General features: G+C 40.2%; 1 protein-coding gene across 1 annotated transcript in view; it reads right to left on the bottom strand.

Moving 5' to 3' along the window:
• Positions 1 to 5,931: 5,931 nt before the first annotated feature.
• LOC126427952 (protogenin A-like) overlaps positions 5,932 to 19,339 on the bottom strand; it is a 438,352-nt gene continuing 424,944 nt past the window's right edge. The window contains exons 19-20 of the mRNA XM_050089841.1: positions 10,026 to 10,162; positions 5,932 to 6,737 (exon numbers count right to left, since the gene is read on the bottom strand). Of these exons, the coding sequence (XP_049945798.1) occupies positions 6,647 to 6,737; positions 10,026 to 10,162 (228 nt within the window). The 3' untranslated portion in view covers positions 5,932 to 6,646. The remainder of the gene's footprint in view (positions 6,738 to 10,025; positions 10,163 to 19,339) is intronic.

The raw sequence follows: 19,339 nt of genomic DNA, 5'->3' as shown, positions 1-19,339 counted from the left end.
GAAAAAATATAAGGTGCAAAAATGGAGGAGGAGGAGGAGGAGGAGGAAGTGAACAAAGACTGAGCAAAAGATGGATATCGAAACAAACAAATAACTGATGCTCGACAAGTAGGAAAAAATAGGACACTGTGATATGGACTACTTAGGAGTTACAAACAAGAACAATATGTAACCGAAACCCTATAAAAAAAATTGAGTTGATGAAGAACAATGAATCCAGGGTGTTGGACTACACGAGAGACTTTTGGTGTATTTAACAGAGAATTCTGGGGAAACAATGAATATTACCACTTACCATAATCTCTGCTGCATTGACTTAACCAATCATTAATTGCACAGGCCAAGTTGTAAATAGAAAAATCCAAGAGAGCCATTGCTAATTATCAGTTTAACTACCTACCAACTGCTTGCTGCCATTTACAGATTCCATCATTCTCCTCATGAAATTCTTTCCATATCATTGTTCACTATGTGATGGTTACGTGCAGTAGTTTCGTCATTAGATTTGTACTGAATACCCTGAGTAAATCAGAGAGAACTGCCATCCATGTCTGGCACTCTCACTTTATAAGATTCAAGCAAGTTGTACTGAACTACTGTGTGTGTGTGTGTGTGTGTGTGTGTGTGTGTGTGTGAGAGAGAGAGAGAGAGAGAGAGAGAGAGAGAGAGAGAGAGAGAGAGGGGGGGGGGCCAAAATGCTTGCCCCCCCCCCCCCCCCCTCTTAAAAGTGCTGATTTATGTTCTGGACATTCACTTATAGGCATAAAGACAGAGAATGAAAAATGAAAACAACAAAATAATACAGATAAAAAAAAGCACTGAGAAAAATGTAGTACTCAAAACTCAAATGATGTATCCTTTTCAGGACAAGAAAGAGAGATCATAAACTGTGGCAAGCACTGCACTTTGTAACAATAGTATTTTTGAGACCTGCAAGCAAATTGGCAGCAGACAACAGTAACTGTCCTCTCCCGACGTGGAGTGTCTCGCATAAGAACTACTCGGTATTTACTTGTACACCAACATCCCTGCCAACGCGGTCACATTTTGCAATACTTGCACGGCATCATTCTTAACAGCTGTGGGTGTGGGTAGTACCACTCCGCACCATCAGACGGGAATGCGATTCGATCACAATGCACCGTTAGGCCTAGCTGCACACAGAAACTACTCCGGTCAAGCGTTTACTTCACGTGAGTATTTGGGATTTGCGCGTGTCGTGCAAAGTATCCCTGCCGACTCGACGCCCGTCTTTTTCACATTACCAACACATCCCACACCGACATCACCTCGATACGATAATCAAAGTAGAGGCCTTAACCACTAACTAAACGATGGTAATAGGGGAAGGATAATTCAGTTTCAACAAAAAAATATCTTAGCAAAGAAAAGTTACGACTTCACAATTACGACAACTACAATAACAAAGAGAGTAACAGTAAATTACAGTAACTACAATACTAGTGAATAACTACTAAAATAACCACAAAAATAAGACATTTTTCTTGGCCATAGTGAAACAGTTTTACACGATACAAGTACCGAGGCTCTGTTTCTGAAAGAACAGGAGTTGTAGGGAGGGAAGGGAAGGGGCAATCGCACACTGCCAGGAGCGGGAGAGCGGTGTTGTGGCGGGAGCGAAGGAGAGGTCGTCAACGGAGTGCTCCGAGAGGTAGATCTGTCAGTACAGTGTGCAGATTTATGCTGAACAGGTACCGAATGCTGGAAAATGTAGTAGAAATGCCACCAGAGATGTGTACCGCCCATTACTTGACTGCACAGAAATGCCATGAGGCAGCCTGCAGAGCTGCAACAGTTAAATTCCAGCATTACTAACTGATTCCCTAGGGAGGGAGCATACGTATGCCAAGGGTGGGGTAAAAGTAATCTGCAAGCTGAATTTTAATGCACATGGATTGAGGAAGGTGAAAACCGAAATGGAGACATATTCTGGAACACAAGTTATACAGTGCTGGATAAAAAACTTTAGGTAAGTCCACGAAAACATACCGTCTTCAAATTTCTTGCTATCTGTAATATCTTCTCCACTGTATCAGAAGAAAAAAAGTTTAGTTACTTATATTTAATGCTTTGCAACCAGCTCCAGAATGAAAGACCCACTCAGTCGCTTATGGCTGTGATTCTGAAAGCAGCCGCAAATAATGAAATACAAATTAAAAAATATAAAAACAATTAAGAGCAGCTGTTCCCAGAAAAATCACGCTATTTGGTAATGCATTCCGGGACCATTAAAGTGCATAAAAAAGAGACCACTCTGTCACATGTAGCAAATCTTCGTGTCATCTTATTTAAATGTTACAGGACAACATCAGTGTCAATCATCATGGCTAAAACAAACAGTCCTGGAAAGAGGAAAAGAGAGAGGACATGACAACGGTAATTTGTAAAATCCTACCTTACATCAGGAATATAAAACAACTCTATAAAGAAGAATGCTGTGAATATGAACTGTCATTGATGAGATGATGATCTTTTGGAATGTTTCTACCAGTTTCAGTATTTTTTAATTTGCTGTATAGTGGTGAAATGAATGAATATAATTTACTTACAGATAATAATAATGATAATTCAGTGCCCAATGCATACTTTTACAGCTGTGACTGATTCAATGTTGAAGACTTCCTGTTATGGCTCCTGATCTATTAGCGGACGCCAACTCTCAGATAATGACTTAAGCATGAAAACCACTAGTGCCTATAAAAGTTTCTGATTAGACCAAATATATATTTTTAACAATTTAAATATCCCTGCAATAGCACATAGATGGATGAATGTGCGGTTATTCATGTCCGATACACAGCTTTTTTGGTGAGTAATGGCTAGAAGCCACCATATGTTACATTATGTGGTACTTAAAACAGTATATGAGAAAATGGGAAACACGCATGTTTTGTGAGACAAATGATCAAGTTGCGCTACAGAAGCACAGTGGCAGTGGTTCAAGGGTGTCACGGACTGTCAGACACACAACTGGGACTAATCGATCGAGGAGTAACGGCCGACAGAGACCAACTGTCGTGGACTTCATTTTTGTTAGTTTGAACTATTGCACAGTATTACGTCCATAAATGTAGTAGTAAGTAAAATGTGTTTGGCCCTTTTAAGGTGTCTTTAAAGTTTTTACCAGCATTGTAACTAGGGTCCCTGCAAGTCAATAATAATATCATGCCTGGCTATTTTCTGTCAAAATAAAACTTCTATTTTCATATAGTAAAATCACAACCTTCTGCAGTGCCAGTATCACTGCCAACAAACACAGCAGTGCTCTCCGAGGATTTCTTCTACAACCAACGTTACACTAAAAAAAGGGGTGCTTAATACTGAATAAACAGAACAAGTAACACAAGCGGTACAGATCTGAGGCAGCAGACTACTCGGCCGTAGTATTAGTGAGTACAACGCGAAGACCCTGGGGTATAGGAGAAAAGTAAGTTGCACTTAAGGCAATGTGACAAAATAATAGGGACAAAATGAATGTGGAGAGTCGGCATTACCAATGAGTACATTCAATAACAACTTCCTTGCAATAAATTGCCTTTTCTGTAATACAGTCTCAGAGTCTGCAGAGCTAGTGAGAATAATTTGTCATAAAGTGTAACAAAATAGAAAGAACCAAAATTACACACAATTTCATGCCAGAGATTACACTATTCAAAATCCTGTCTGGTTGACAGTTATTTTACTCAAAACAGAGTGTGATACTTTTATGATAGGATGTGATATTTACTCAGTTTCGAAACTGTTGCCACACACTACACAGTGAAAGTGCGTAGCAATTTAGGAGATAACATTTTATATTGTCATGATGCTAGTACTAGTTACACAGTGCTTTGTCTGCCACTGATTCCACCATTCAAGTGCAAAACAAAAATGACACAAAAATATACAGTGTTTGAATAGAACAGACTTGGTTAAAGCATTGCTTTCACATATAATCTTTGACAGGGACCACCAGTGATTCTACAAAAAGAAGTATATGACAACAAACGTTTCCATTACATAAAGTACTTTCTGTTGGATGTTTTGACAATATAGAACATAAGAGAAAATACAAAATTATTGCTGTTTATAGACATTGGCAGCACAAGCTAAAGAATACAGGAAATCTCCACTAAAAACTAGTCACATGAATACTAACATCACCAGAAGTATAAAGTGATGTGACTGACAATGGTATGCTTAGAGAACAGAAAAGCTTCCACTGAGATACTTTCCACAGCTGGCAAAAATTCTTAGGTAACTGTAGAGGAATTTCACTAAATTATTGGCATTGTTTAATAAGGGGTGCTTCTGTTTTGCTTGTGCGCTTCTGACAGTCTTGAGAAATTCAACTTAAATCCACACAAAAAAGGCAAAATATTTTCAAGTAAAGATAATTTTAGACAGAGAGTAACAATGTATGAAAACTGAAGATTCATTCGTGTAAAGGTATTCTGACCAAATAATTAGCAGTGGGGTGCACTGAGTGCATGATATCAATAAAATGACTTCTAAAGTCAAAAAGTTTCTGCTAATTCTGTAATTTCTCTGATCAAAAAAATAAGTCTCCATACATTGTTGGCGACTGCCACAGCAGCATGGTAAAGCTGGGATGTACAAATTATGGTGGTCCCCTAAATGTTATATACTTCCATAAAATCTCCGTAAAAATCAATAACAAACAGGAGAGTTTCACCCTGTGTTTACAGTTATAAAGCAATGATTTTGTTTTTTTTGAAAAAGGGAAGAAGAACAGTCTGAGCAGAAGATCTATATTTGCAGATAGTGAGAACAAACTGTTTTCCCTTTGATAACATGACACAGATTCATTTGTGTTGCTGATGACTTAGTACACACTTATGAAGTCCCTACCAGCTGAAGAGAGATGTTGCATGGAGTAAGCAAACATCATGTAACTACTAAAAAAAATTAAGTGTGTATGTTTGTGTACTGCCACGTAAACACTGAAATAGTGTTGTAATAGCTCTTATCTTGAGATAATTGAGTAATCAAAACAAAAAACTGTTTTACCAACACTATCTCGAATCTGAGAAAAGTCGAACCCAGGCTACACAAAAAATGTGAAGAGGCTTCATCTCTGCTGAAGTACTGTGCAGTTAGAGCAAGGCATCCAAAGCTCAACATCTAAATCCTGCAGAGTTCTGCAACAAATCAAACTCATAACAATTCCTCCTTCACACAGCCTGGATCTGATGCACACGTTTACACACAAAGAGATATTGGACACTGAATGAGATAGCCAGATTGTATTCTGGAAGACTTCGGCTAAAGAGAGGTACCTTATAAATCCCGCCCACTTCTGGAGCATATTAAAAAGGAACTCTCCATTCTTACTGTATCAATTAATGAAGAGAGAACCAAATTTGGTCCAGAGTTTCTCCCACGTGTTTCTTTTCCCTTTCTTATTATAATTTCAAGTTCAGGTTATCAACCTGGATGAAAGTGTGTCATTTGTGAGTCAGGGATTCAAGTAATCTAGGGACAAATGGTGAATAAGACACTATTTATTCCAGGCTTTCCCAATGTTTTGTTTGGACTCCGACTACCGTTACAATTATTGGCCACAAAGCACTTGATGATACAATTACAGGAGTTTTTGATCAGCAACACAAATAATCACAAGAAATTATAAAACGCAGTCTATCAAAGGGTGCAACAATTTGTTCCCTCCGCCTGACATCTAATGGAATGCAGAATAACTACTGTACTTGGAAACTATTCTAGACACTGATTAGTGTACATGGAAATGTAATAAAACCTGTCGGTTTAAACAGCGTTTTGTATTATAATTTTCTGTTACATTTTTTACAAGAAGAGTTATTTTCAGGTACCATCAATTGATTCTCTTTTTTTTTTTTTCTTTTTTTTTCATTTGCACACAGGACATCTGTGTCATACAGAACCAGCAATAGTGTTTGTTTAAACTTTTATCTGTTTAGAACTGCTAGGCGAGACACTTAAAGTGACCAACAGTAGCTACACTGCTACTGACAAATAAAAAATAAAGTGGAATCTCGGTCTCGCACGCTACGCTTCAGTCGCTTTCACAGTCGCTCACAGCCAACTGACAGTGGCGCACACTGCGGTGCAGTTGCGACACGGGCAGCCGCTCCCGACAAATCGATAACAAAATAAAAAGGGTCGCTACATTAAATATTGTTCCACTATTACTTTTCTTCCTTTACAGTAATTAGGCAAAGTATACTAATATCACTGTACGAGTAATTTATTCCCAGACACTATCGTGTTGTCACTTTTTTAAATTTTTTTTAGAAAATTAAATTTGTCTTTTCTGCTCCGTCACTCCGTACTACGTTCAGAAAAAAATGGCAAAAAGCAAAGAAGAGAAACATCGTACAAATTAAACATTTATAAATACGCTACCCTTAACACTACGCTTTATAATACACGTCACTTAAACTTTAGAAAACAAAACCACACCTCTCCCTCTCTGACGGCGACAGTGTGCCATTTCCGGGAAGTGGCCGGAGGAGTAGTACGCACAACGGTGCCGGCGGCAGAAAGAAATGCGAGGAGGAGGAGGAGGAGGAGGAGGAGAAGGAGGAGGAGGAAGCATCGTGTGGCATGTACCCGCATCCGTACATATAGTGGCTGGTTCCGACGGCTACTCTGAGGTCGTTGACGCCATGTCGGAGCCCAGGAGGGTCACCTGTGTCGTGTCCACAACCGACCCCTCAGCTGAAGTGTCCGCCGCACTGCAAAAGATAACTCGGTAACAGTCACTTGTGGTTATCTATCCTAAGTGACATTCTAAAAATAACACAACAAACAGTAAAGGTGTCAACTTGTCAACAGGTGCACAAATGAGGCTGAAAACTTCATTAGCTTTCCTTTTTGAGATAAAGTGCGTGCGCGTGTACACACACACACACACACACACACACACACACACACACACACACACACACACAAAATATCAGACAAAAAGTACCCAGATACATGTTAGTGGATATTAATGTAGGGTGTGCCCACCCTTCACCTTTGTAACAGAGTGAACTCTACTGCATACGTGTTCAATGAGGTTTCTGAATCTCTGTGGAGGACTGACTGTCCATTCTTCTTAAACAGCTGAAACTGGAGAAGATAGTGATGTTGCATGCTGGGGTGTGGGAGTGAAGTATACATGCTGCTTTATGACAGGCTGCACTGTCATGCTGATCAAAGTCTCAAAAGGACCACTTCGAGTGCGAGGTCACAAAAGGCAAATGATGTTTATGGCATTTGACACCCTGCATATTGTCTATCGTCCAACCGCAGTAATGGCTGCTTATGGCAACAGGTGGTAGCGACTGGAGATATCCAATGGTGAGCACAGCATGAAGCTGTGAAGTGCAGCTGAACTGCTTAGCCAATGAATAACTCACAACAGAGCTACAGTGCTAATATTACTCATACAGAGCAGTGCAATGGCAATGATAAACAAAGCAAACTTTGCACCATATCGACAACGACAGTTGCCAAAGTTGACATTTCGACAGAAAGGAACCGAGAAAATTTTACAGTGTGAAAGCATTTCTGCTTGACGAGGGTCATATACGCTCGACTGTGTGGACAGTGTATGTGACGAGTACAGTGATAATGATACGTGCTTAACGAGGCAAAGTGATACTGAAATAGGTGTTGAGCAATATAGTTTATCATCCTTTTCAGACAGGGAGCCACCAATCCTGTCATCAATTAAACATAGTGAGGGAGAACCATTGTGCAAGGTGTGTGTACTACACATAATTACGTGTATGGAAGATGATCTGCAGTGTAGTAAAAAGCAATTCAGAACAAATTTTGAATAAGCTTGTAGCAATATGACCGTGTAACAGATACGAGAAACTACAGATATTCAAGGGACAATGCACACTTCTTACAAAAGCTGGTGTTTGCACATTTCGAGGATGCTCGATACAATTTACAGGATGTGCACGACAGTGACCTATTATGTTACACACGTCAAACTGTGCCTGACATAGATTACAGTGATTTTGAGGGAAGCAGTGAATGGTTTCGTAACTTCACACAGTACTACAGAATTGGAACATGTAAGATAATGAAATTTCAAACAAGCGTCAACTTGACGGTGCAGAGCAAACTGCAGAATTGGCCCAAAAACTTGTAGATGAGATAAACAAATTTATTTCATCAATCAGTAATGAATTTTTTTTCAACTCTGACCAGTCAGAATTTGAAGAGGAAATGCATATGAATGGAACCCCGGAAATTACAGTTACCAAGAGAGTTGTACTGAGATCAGCAAACATCAACATCTTAACGCATTCGTATATAATTATGCCGACCATTAGTTTGGACGATAAATCGATTGGAAATTATTTATTGTGCTGTGAGAAAATGGAGGTTTTTTTGCCTCCTGTGACTGCTCCTCGTGTGCGCGGGCAGCAGGGAATATTTACATCACAGCAAGAAAGAGTGGGAAAATGGGTTTTGTAAGAGGAGTACAACTATGGTACGCACACTGATTTTGGCCAATAGCTAGTGAAAATAGCTCGTATTTGCTCAATTCCTGGTCGTCTTATAAAAATTAAACTCTGCACAGCAAACTGCCCCTCCTGAAAAGTGTGTGACATTGCAGTTCGTACCACCTGGAACCACTGGACAAATTCAGCTTCTAGAAGTTTTTTTTTTTTTCCGTGCCTATAAAACATATTATTGCACTATCCGCAGCTACATCTTAAAGGATAGCTTCGCCATCACATTCCGTCAGTTCTCATTATCCCATTGCACTGATACGATTCTATATGTGTTCTTTAAGAGTGGATACCCAGCTAAATGTTCTGCACAGCTCACACCTTCCTAGGAGTTCGCCTTTGATCTCGATGGTGCGAACCTCAGTGACGACTGTGGTGTGCCACTTTTCATTTGGTGTTCACTGTTTATTCTGAAGATATCTCGAACGTTGACAGGGTCCATTTCATGAAATATAATAGATACATCTCATAGAATGTTGATCCCTGCACCTCCTGTACACTCATCATGCACGTGGTGAGTCGGTGAGTCATACGCAGCTACTATTTTTCCTGTCACAATTCTTAAAAACACTTTCAAATGAGCCTTACTAAGACTGAACTTGCGACCTTGCACTTGGGGGTTCCTTGTCAGAACTGTTCCTTTGCTGTATGCAGCACACAGTGATGTACAGTGTGTTCTTATCCTTCCGTACACAGCCTTTTCTTAAGTGTGAAAAACATTTCAATACCATAATATCACCTTGTCAGTACATCACCGTCTGCACTACGTGCAATAGCAGATAGTGCTCTCCGAGCATTCACCAAACCTAAAGCCATCTACATCTATATCCATACTCTGCAAGCCACCTGACGGTATGTGTTGGAGGCTACCTTGAGTACCTCTATCGGTTCTCCCTTCTATTCCAGTCTTGTATAGTTCGTGAAAAGAAAGACTGTCGGTATGCCTCTGTGTGGGCTCTAATCTCTCCGACTTTATCCTCACGGTCTCTTCGCAAGATTACGTAGGAGGGAGCAATATACTACTTGACTCCTCGGTGAAGGTATGTTCTCGAAACTTCAACAAAAGCCCGTACGGAGCCACTGAGTGTCTCTCTTGCAAAGTCTTCCACTGGAGTTTATCTATCATATCTGTAATGCTTTCGCGATTACTTAGCTTGATAGGATACATAATAAGGTGCAGAGGAATAATTAATTCGCTACTGGAAACAATTGTAGGAGATACAAGTAGTAGTAGGGTGGCGAAAACTTCACTACAACAAGTGGGTTCAAATGGATGTACATTGTAGTTGTTCTGCAGAGATGAAGAGGCTTTCACAGGGGAGACCAGTGGTGAGAATTGAATAGAACCTGTCTCGGGAGTGAAGAACTCCGCAACACTGTTCGGAAAACATTGGGCACTTTAAAAGTAAAAGCTAATATGCCACTAGAGTAAAATGATTAATAAACCTCGGGCAGCTACAGGACTAATTAATTCTGCGTCCAGTTACAACATGCGCTGGGACTTACACAGAGTCGCCGGTGGCGGATCCGTGCTGCACGAGGAGCTGTTCCCGCTCCCCCACCCCTGCAACCGCACTGGCACCTGCCCCCGCCTGAAGGCCCTCGTTCCCCAGGGAGGCACCTCCCTTGTCTCCACATTTGTACTGAAACAGCAGAGTGGGTGCACATTTAGCAGTGGGTTGCTGAAAATGTGACACAACAGGGTATCATATGCAAGATGCATCACAAAAAAAGTGTCAGATTCCAACATTTAATTTTCACCAGTGAGCGGAAGCTCTTCTCACATCACCCATTTCCACAAAATATTGTGCATATTCTTTAACTGACAAGTAAATTTATTTTTTATAATTTTGTTTTATTAGAATTGGCCCCTCTGACAAAGTTACATGATCATGGAAAAATCACACTACACCACTAACTGAATAATAATTAAATATGCTAAAGAACACTACTGTTGCTGTTGCTGCTACTACTGCGACTACTACTAAAAAAGCTGTCAATAGCAGCAGCAGCAGCAAATTGTCCCGTATCATGGCAGGCATCAGAAAAAAAGTTAAAATTTTATGGACACACTCAACAGATAGACTTGCCCACAACATTTAACACGCATGTAACGACTGAAAATTATACTCCAGATAATGCAAGGCAAAAAAAAGATGTAGTGAGGATATAAATAAATCCCCTGGAAGTCTCAGGCAGAAACTCATATAGTCAAAACATTGACAGCTGGGAAGTGCAGCCGGAGAACGAGACTGTAAACAAAACAGGAACAAAATGTACTGAAGAGAGAAAGACACTTCATGGAGAAAAAATGAGAGTTGCATGCAGACTCAGTAAATTGAATCATAAACCTTTGAGGGATCTAGCAGGGTCTAATAGCACATAATAATAATAATTATAATTATAGTGAGTTCTATCAATTTGATTACTTTTGGGTGATGTCAAAAATTTCTTAATATTTTTAATATTGAAAGTCTGTGGACAGTCATTGTGCCTTCACAAAACCTACAAACATTATTGCAAGAGACTTGTCTTATTTCCTGTGATATGCCACGATTCATTTTAAAGTGATGATTTGTGCTGCATGGCTTCTCACTGCACAAATAGAATACTTGAGATAGAAAGAATAATACTCAGAATCTCCGCATGCAAACAATATCAAGAAAAGAGTCACTGGGGACTAGCTTCTAATGCATCAGTATACAAGAAAATGGAACTGGTATCATTGATCTCAATAGCTACAGCCCAGTATCACTCCTTGCACCATTTTCTGAAGATGTTGAGAAGGTAATGTACTCCAGGACTGTCACCCACCTGTGTAATAATGGGATACTTAGCCAATCATAGTGTGGATTTCAAAATGACCATTTACTGTGTCCGCTATTTGTGTATTTGCTGAACACATCATAAAATCTTTAAATGACAAAATATCACCAGCTGGGATCTTCTGTGACCTATCAAAGGCACTAGATTGTGTCAGTCACAATATTCTAGTAGAAAAGAGAAGTTTTAATGAAATATATAGATCACCACACGCCTGGTTTAGAACTTATACAAGTAACAACAGAGAAAGTTACCTAGGTTGGTTGTGCAGTACAAAAAGAGACCCCACATCATCTGCATGGGGAGAAATTACAATATGAGCCCCACTAGGTTAACTTATTGGCCCACTAACATTCTTGATCTGTTAATTATCTGCTTCTTGCATTTGACTCAGGACCTAGAATTAGTCTCATTTGCACATTATATAAGCCTTATTCTGAAGCTGAGCAAAGAAGCTTCAAAGAGAAAATAGTAAATAGTGATTTGTCAAAGTTAATGATTGCTTCCGCACAAATGGGCTAGCCTTTAAGTTTGACAAAATGCAGCTCACCCAATTTTGTATGGTCAAAAGGGTACCGCTCCCTATTAACCTAGTATACAAACAAGAAATAATAGATGGAAGAAAGCAATAAGTTCTTATATGTGCAAAGTGATGAAAAATTAAACAGAAGAAAACCATACAGCAGTTCTACCAAAATGTTTACGGTCAGCTACTTTTGCCGTAAGATTAACTGGCAGTTATAAAATCATATTTTGAATATTTTCATTTATTGATGTCTTCCAGCTTAATATTCTGGAGCAACTCCTCAGTTAGGCAAAAAGTATTCATTGGACACAAGAAAATAATTTTTATAGGCTCTCAAAGGCATCTCTTTATGCTGCTGGGAATGTTAATCGCAACCTCACAGTGCATTTATTCACCTATGGCATTTGTTACGAACAACTCATCTGAGTTCAAGAACAATATAGATATTCACACACAGGATGTGCATTACCCTTTAATGAATCTAGAGAGTGAAATCTGCAGCTCTAAAACTCTTTGACAATCTGCCCACGGAAATAAAACATCTGACAGATGCCGATGCGTTTTCAAATGTACACTGAAGATGTTTCTCCCAAACAACTCATTCTATGCCACAGAGGAATTCTTTAATAGAAGTAATTAGCCATTTACAGCACATAGCCATACTTTCTTTTTAAGTAAGCTATATGTACACAATTGTTGAGCCTCTGGTGGCCCCCTTTTTGACGGGCTGCCTGTTAGCTTCCGTCTCGGGTTCTTCGATGATTTTTCTGATATTTTCCCAGCACGAGTGGCTGGCATTGTTGCACCAATGCCGTGGTTCTTCCCTTGTTACCTGCAATGGTCATTTGTTACAGCATGGGTATCCAGGATCTTCTTACTGGTTACTCTGAGGTTTTTCTGTTTCTTGTGGAAGCTGTAGTCATGTTAGAGGATTTACATACCTTTCCTGAACAACTGGGGTGGTAGTTTTTTTGCACTGCAAGAAAAACCGTGTCAGCAAATTTTATTATGTGGATGGTCTCACCTAATGCATGCACCACCACAGCTGATTTCTCCACCGGTCCCAACCTGAAATTCTGCTTATGTTTGGTTATCCTGGTGTTTATTGATCATTCAGCAATTCCAATACAGACATTTCCACATTGATAGGATATTTGGCATATTCCTCTCACAGCAAGTGCAGTCTTTTTTCTCCTTTGCAAATTTAGATACTCTTTGATCTTCTGGTTCAGTTCTTATGTAGTCTTTATGTTATGTCTGTGTGAAATATGGCCAGTCCTATCAGTCATACTAGGAATGTATAGAGGGAAGGCCATACCAGACATTTCTTCTTCTGTATTGTCACTTTGCTGAGTGTTAGATTTTGTGACACTTCTTATGTAACTGGTAGAATACCCACTGCTCCTGCAAAAGGCTTTCCAGGTGCTGCACCTCATCTCTGTGATGCTGTGGCTCACATACTCACCTCGCACGTGTTTCAAGAATTTTAATCATCCCTCTTTTCTAACTCAGGTGAAGGGATATGTCAGAAATAGAAATATCAGATAAGGCCTTTCTATCAAACATCGCCACACTGCATAATGCAACAAGCAAGGCATAAATATCATTTACAAACCAAACAAGAATATCAAAGGGTGTTTTGGATCAGCAAGGACAAAATGGATTCCATTAGCGACGTCAAGAATATACCCCATACGCCCTACACATGGAAAAGTCTATATTGGAATGACTGCATAATCCATCAACACCAGGTTCATCAAACACAAACAGCACTGCGGGTTGGGACAGGTGCAAAAATCAGCCACGGCAGGGCATGCACTGTGCAAGACCGACCGCATAGTAAAATTTGCCGAAAGGACATGGTAATAGCTTCAATAAGAAAGAGGAAAGGCTCAAAGTAAAAAGATCCTGGATTCCCGTGCTTCAGCGAATGACCATTGCAGGTAACAAGGGGAGAACCGTGGCAATAATGACCAGGGAGAAAGCCTTCAGACATTCGCGCAAAACGTAGACATAATCTGCAGCCCTCAGCTCAACTCTAGTCCACCTTCAGCAGTTGAGGGTGAAGCTCCGACAATATCAGCAAATTGTGCCGCTGAAATGTCATCAAAATTGTGAAACAATCACCAACCAAAGAGCCCAAGACAGAAGCCAACAGATAATTTGTAAATTATGTATGTAGCCTGTTTCATCAGTTGACATTCTCCAAATCATAATATTTGTCATGAATATTATCTATGAAACATGTACTTAATTAACTACACTCCCAGAAACAGCTGGAAGTAGTTGCTTCTGCTTGTTAATGTATAACTTGAGTTGTTCGCAAGCCTAAAGACTTTCCTCCATAATGAGATTTAGGAAACATGATGTGTGAACGAATGGAATGCACGAGCTTGTATTTCATCACCACTAGAATAAATATACACTTCAGTTTAGATATGACGACAGTTTCTGCGTCAGCTGGTATCGTATTTCTTCACTCGTGATTGTGATTTTGGGTATTGGCCCATTCTCAATTAACAGCTGTAGCAACATACAGTTCCGAAGAAAAAGCGACACACATTCAGGGACACATTCTGTTCTCAAAAATCTGCAACATTCATGACATGTGCACAAGAAAATGGGGTTTCTTGTAATTTATATAAAGGACATAGCACTTCACTACAAATGAATCTAAGTCTTGCTGCATAGAAAGCTATACCCAAGAGTTCTCAGGTACATTTTGCTTGGTACTTTGGAAGATCTTCGTAGTTTTGTTTTTGCAATGTGCAGCTGGAATCAGGCCAAACAAATACTGTTCACCACGTGTTTCATGCAATGCTCAGTATCAATGGAAATCATCACTTTCATTCCAGTTACAAACAAAATGTTTTTAAAGTGCAATTTTACATCCCCATTTGATAGAGTGGTCCCAAGTTAATGTAGTGCAATATTCATTTCATCGATACTTATTAATAGAGACCATAAAATAGGAAGAGTAATCAATTCTCCAACAGTGACTGAGCAGCACTGTTGCAAGGCAGTAGCAGTCAGTGGGGGACAGAGCAGTGCTAACTCTCTATTTTTCATGTTTTACTGTCGCTGTTAATATAAATCAATTAAACGAATACTACACTACAATAATTTGGCACTGTCCTATTGAATGTGCACGTAAAATTTCATTTTAAACGTCATTTTGTTTGTAACGGGAAACAAACTGACACTTCCCATTGATATGGCATGTTGCATAACATGTGTGATGGGCAGTATTTGTTTAGGCTGACTCCAACTACACACTGCAAAAATGAAATTGCTAATATCTGCTAAAACACAAGGGAAACTGCACCTAACAACTATTAGGAGAGATGCCCTGTACATGAAAGACTGTACCATCATATGTCATCAGTAATATTAGATACATAGCAAACGTCTTCAACCCCCTGAAAAAATAGAGCTTATTCCCTGGCACTACAGGTACAATCTGTGGATAGTAATATCCATAAGTTGACAGAACTTTATTTGTCAAATGTCGCACTTGGTGCATGCACAGTGACAGATAAAAAGTGCAGTACTGACATGAATTCAATACAAACTGTTAAGCAGTGTGCTTGTAATACACTTATTCCTATCCGTAATTAAAAGTATCCCGAATCCCCTATCTCAAGTGGAACTTGTAACAGAGCAAGCTGGGATAGCTTTACATCCTCTCTTGTTCTGCCATCTGCCTCCTTTTCATTTTTGCCTAATTACCATTAACATCTACATCTACATCCACATCTACATCCATACTCCGCAAGCCACCTGACGGTGTGTGGTGGAGCACATGCACAAGGATCTGCAATTCCATAAAGCAGAAAGGTTGGCCCTCAATCTTAAGGAATATAGCACCAGGTCTAATTTAGTGTTTAGTTTTGTGTATGTACTCAACTTCCTAATTTATTTTGACTATTCCTAGTTAATACCTTTGTTACAGGGTGAAATCAGTAATTGTTTCGTGACTTAGATTCTATTGTTGACTCATAAACAAATATAAATTCTGCACTAATTATAAACATTTGAAAGGACTACTAGGATTCTTGAAGTATTTATTTGGCTCCATTTTAAAACACATTAGCAAAGCCAGCCCTTAACTAATTCCAAAATAACCAGGTTTGTTCAAAGTATTGTCTGTTTATCTGTTACTTTCATTATATAAACAAGTAATTCAGCCTAACTTGGTAGAAGAAACTGTTAAAAAGAAGGAATTTTTTTATGTATTCAGTTAATTGAATGAGTTACGTTTTAATTGTAATTTCTGTAAATTAAACATCAAACAATGTATAGTTTCAGTAACTATTACTGTGAGGATATATAAAGGATGGATTTTTGGTCTCTAGACAATCAGTGCATGGCCGATTATCAGATGGGAAGTCTATATCAGTTGGAGTAACAACAATGCATTAACTTAACAGCGGAATTAGTGTAACACAAATAGGCCATGTTTAAAACAATATCAATGTCCGTTCAAGTTATTTGAGAAATAGTGTCACATGTACCTTATTATTCTATTATTCTGCAACAACTGCGAACTGTGTGGTTAGGTTCTTCCTGTTCACAGATGTTCAACAGCAAACTACTGTAGCAGTATGCTGATGTTTGACTGCAACCTACTGAGGCTTGTCTACATTTACCAACAGTGAACTGCTCATATAACTGTGCAATATTAAGCGGGGCGGGGCTTGTGAACAGTGAATGCAACTGTTGGCTACATTGTTTACAACAGTCAGTGTAAAACTTCCACCCCCCCCCCCCCCCCCATTTTTCAGCCAATGTAACAATGCAGTACATTGACACCGAGGACTATCAATGGAGAAATAAAGCAGGTGAACATTACAAACTGACCGCTAGATGTCACGAGAGGTGGTCACGCCTGTATAAAAGGAGTTGGGGAATATTGTGTTGTTAGCAGAGAAGCAGCAACTGCAGAAATGGTCGGTCAGCAGAGCTCAGTGACATCAAACATTCTACATCTACATCCATATTCCGCAAGCCACCTGGCGGTGTGTGGCGGAGGGTACCTTGAGTACCTCTATCGGTCCTCCCTTCTATTCCAGTCTCGTATTCTTCGTGGAAAGAAAGGTTGTCAGTATGCCTCTGTGTGGGCTCTAATCTCTCTGATTTTATCCTCATGGTCTCCTCGCCTGATATACGTAGGAGGGAGCAATTTACTACTTGACTCCTCGGTAAAGGTATGTTCTCAAAACTTCAACAAAAGTCCGTACTGAGCTACTGAGCGTCTCTCCTGCAGAGTCTTGCACTGGAGTTTATTATCTCCGTAACGCTTATACTTGAACATAATACATGGTCCAAAATTCTACAACTGATCGACATTAGAGATACAGGTCTACAGTTCCGCATGTCTGTTCGACGTCCCTTCTTGAAAATGGGGATGACCTGTGCCCTTTACCAATCTTTTGGAACGCTACGCTCTTCTAGAGACCTACGGTAAACCGCTGCAAGAGGGAGGGGAGGGGGGGGGGGGGGGGGGGGCAAGTTCTTCGTTTACTCTGTGTAAAATCGAACTGGTATCCCATCAGGTCCAGCGGCCTTTCCTCTTTTGAGCAATTGGCTAGTCACTGGATGTCACATGATTAACAAATCCCTCACAGACATTTCAACCCTTCTACAGCTGCCCACGTCAAGAGTCAGTGACACGAATGTGAAGTGGAAATGCAAAGGAAGAACCAAAGCTAAACAGAGTCCAGGCACACTTCACATACCGATCGACTGGGACTATCGAGCATTGCTTACAGTGGTCATAAAACGTCCTGTATTGCTAGTGGCACGAACCACTCGTGAGTTCCAAAGTGCTACCAGCTGGCACAGTGACTGCATGCAAAGTTAAAAAGAACGGCGGGGTACAACAGTCGAGCAGCTGCTCATAACCCACACACATTTCTGTAGTCGGCGCCAAGCGACGGTCGAAGTAGTGTAGAGACTGATTCGGTGGGATGACGGACGACAGGAAATGAGCCGTACAGAGTGACGAATGTCGCTATAACCATCAGACGTCTGATGGAATGGTTTGCATTTGTCGAATGCCTGGAGAATGTCACTTGTCGTCACTATAGTGTGGAGGAGTGAAACACGAAGGTGATGGTGTTACTGTACGGGGATGTTTTTCCTAGTCAGGGTACTGTCCTCGTAGTCCACTTAAGGTAATGCTAAATGCAGGATGATATAAACACATTTTGCGGCACTGTGTACTGCGTACAAAAGAGGTACGCAGTACTGATATAATCTACACCTACGTAACCTGCGGACCACCATACGGTACCACTGGTAGTCATTTCCTCTCCTGTTCCACTCGCATATAGAGTGAGGCAAAAACCACACTCTACACGTCTCCGTACGAGCCCTAATTTTTCATACCTCTGTGGTCCTTAAGCTAAATGTATATCGGCGACAGTAGGATCGTTCAGCTGTCAGCTTCAAATGCTGATTCTTTAAAATTTCTCAATAGTTCTCCTCAAGAAGAACACCACCTTCCCTCCAGGGTTTCTCATTTTATTTTACAGAGTGTCTCCATAATACTCACGTGCTGATCGAACCTACCGGTAACCAATATAGCAGCCCACTTCTGAATTGCTGTAATGTCTTCCTTTAATCTGAGTTGGTGGGGATCCCAGACACTCGAGCAGTACTCGAGAATTAGTTCCACTAGTGTTCTACGAGGTGTGTTTTTTTAAGTAAGTACCATTTTGAAATTAAAAAAGGACATGCTAAGATATCTCAATAATTTTATGTTTCGCCACAAGCTCACGGGCATTGCCTTGCAGCAAAACGATGCCCTTGCTCAACTTCCATGGCCTGTTGCTTTGATTCTGCTGTGACGTAGGCAACCCATGTTTCATTGCCCGTACAATTTGGCTTAAGAAATCATCACCATCGTTGCGGTACGGCTCCAGGAAAGTCAATGCACTGTTTAAACGTTTGCTTTTGTGCACATCCGTCAACACTTTCGGTACCCAACGTGCACACAATTTTCGGTAATTCGAGTGCTCAGTCACAATTCCATACAAGACACTACGAGAAACATTAGGAAAATCATCCCACAAGGAGGAAATCGTAAAGCACCTGTTTTGTCTCACCTTATTGTCCACTTCCTGCACCAAACTTTCATTAATGACCTAAGGACGCCCACTCCGTTGTCCACCATGTACATTTGTGCGGCCATCTTTAAATGCTCTCACCCACTTTCTTACCATTCCATCACTCATAATGTTTTCTCTGTAAACTGCACAGGCCTCACGATGAATATTGAGCCCTTTTAGGCCTTTAGCACTAAGAAATCTTGTAACAGTCCGTACTTCACTGTCAGTGGGACTCACAATTATCGGAGGTATCTTAAACACTCAGTACACAACGTAAACAAGGAGGAATCGAGACTGTAATAGCATCAGTGCGTAGATTAAGGTACAGGCTTTCATGTAAAAATAAAATTATTGAGATA

Source organism: Schistocerca serialis, chromosome 12 (assembly GCF_023864345.2).
Source record: "Schistocerca serialis cubense isolate TAMUIC-IGC-003099 chromosome 12, iqSchSeri2.2, whole genome shotgun sequence".
Lineage (NCBI taxonomy): Eukaryota > Metazoa > Arthropoda > Insecta > Orthoptera > Acrididae > Schistocerca > Schistocerca serialis.
This window is presented reverse-complemented; position numbering and strand designations above follow the sequence as displayed.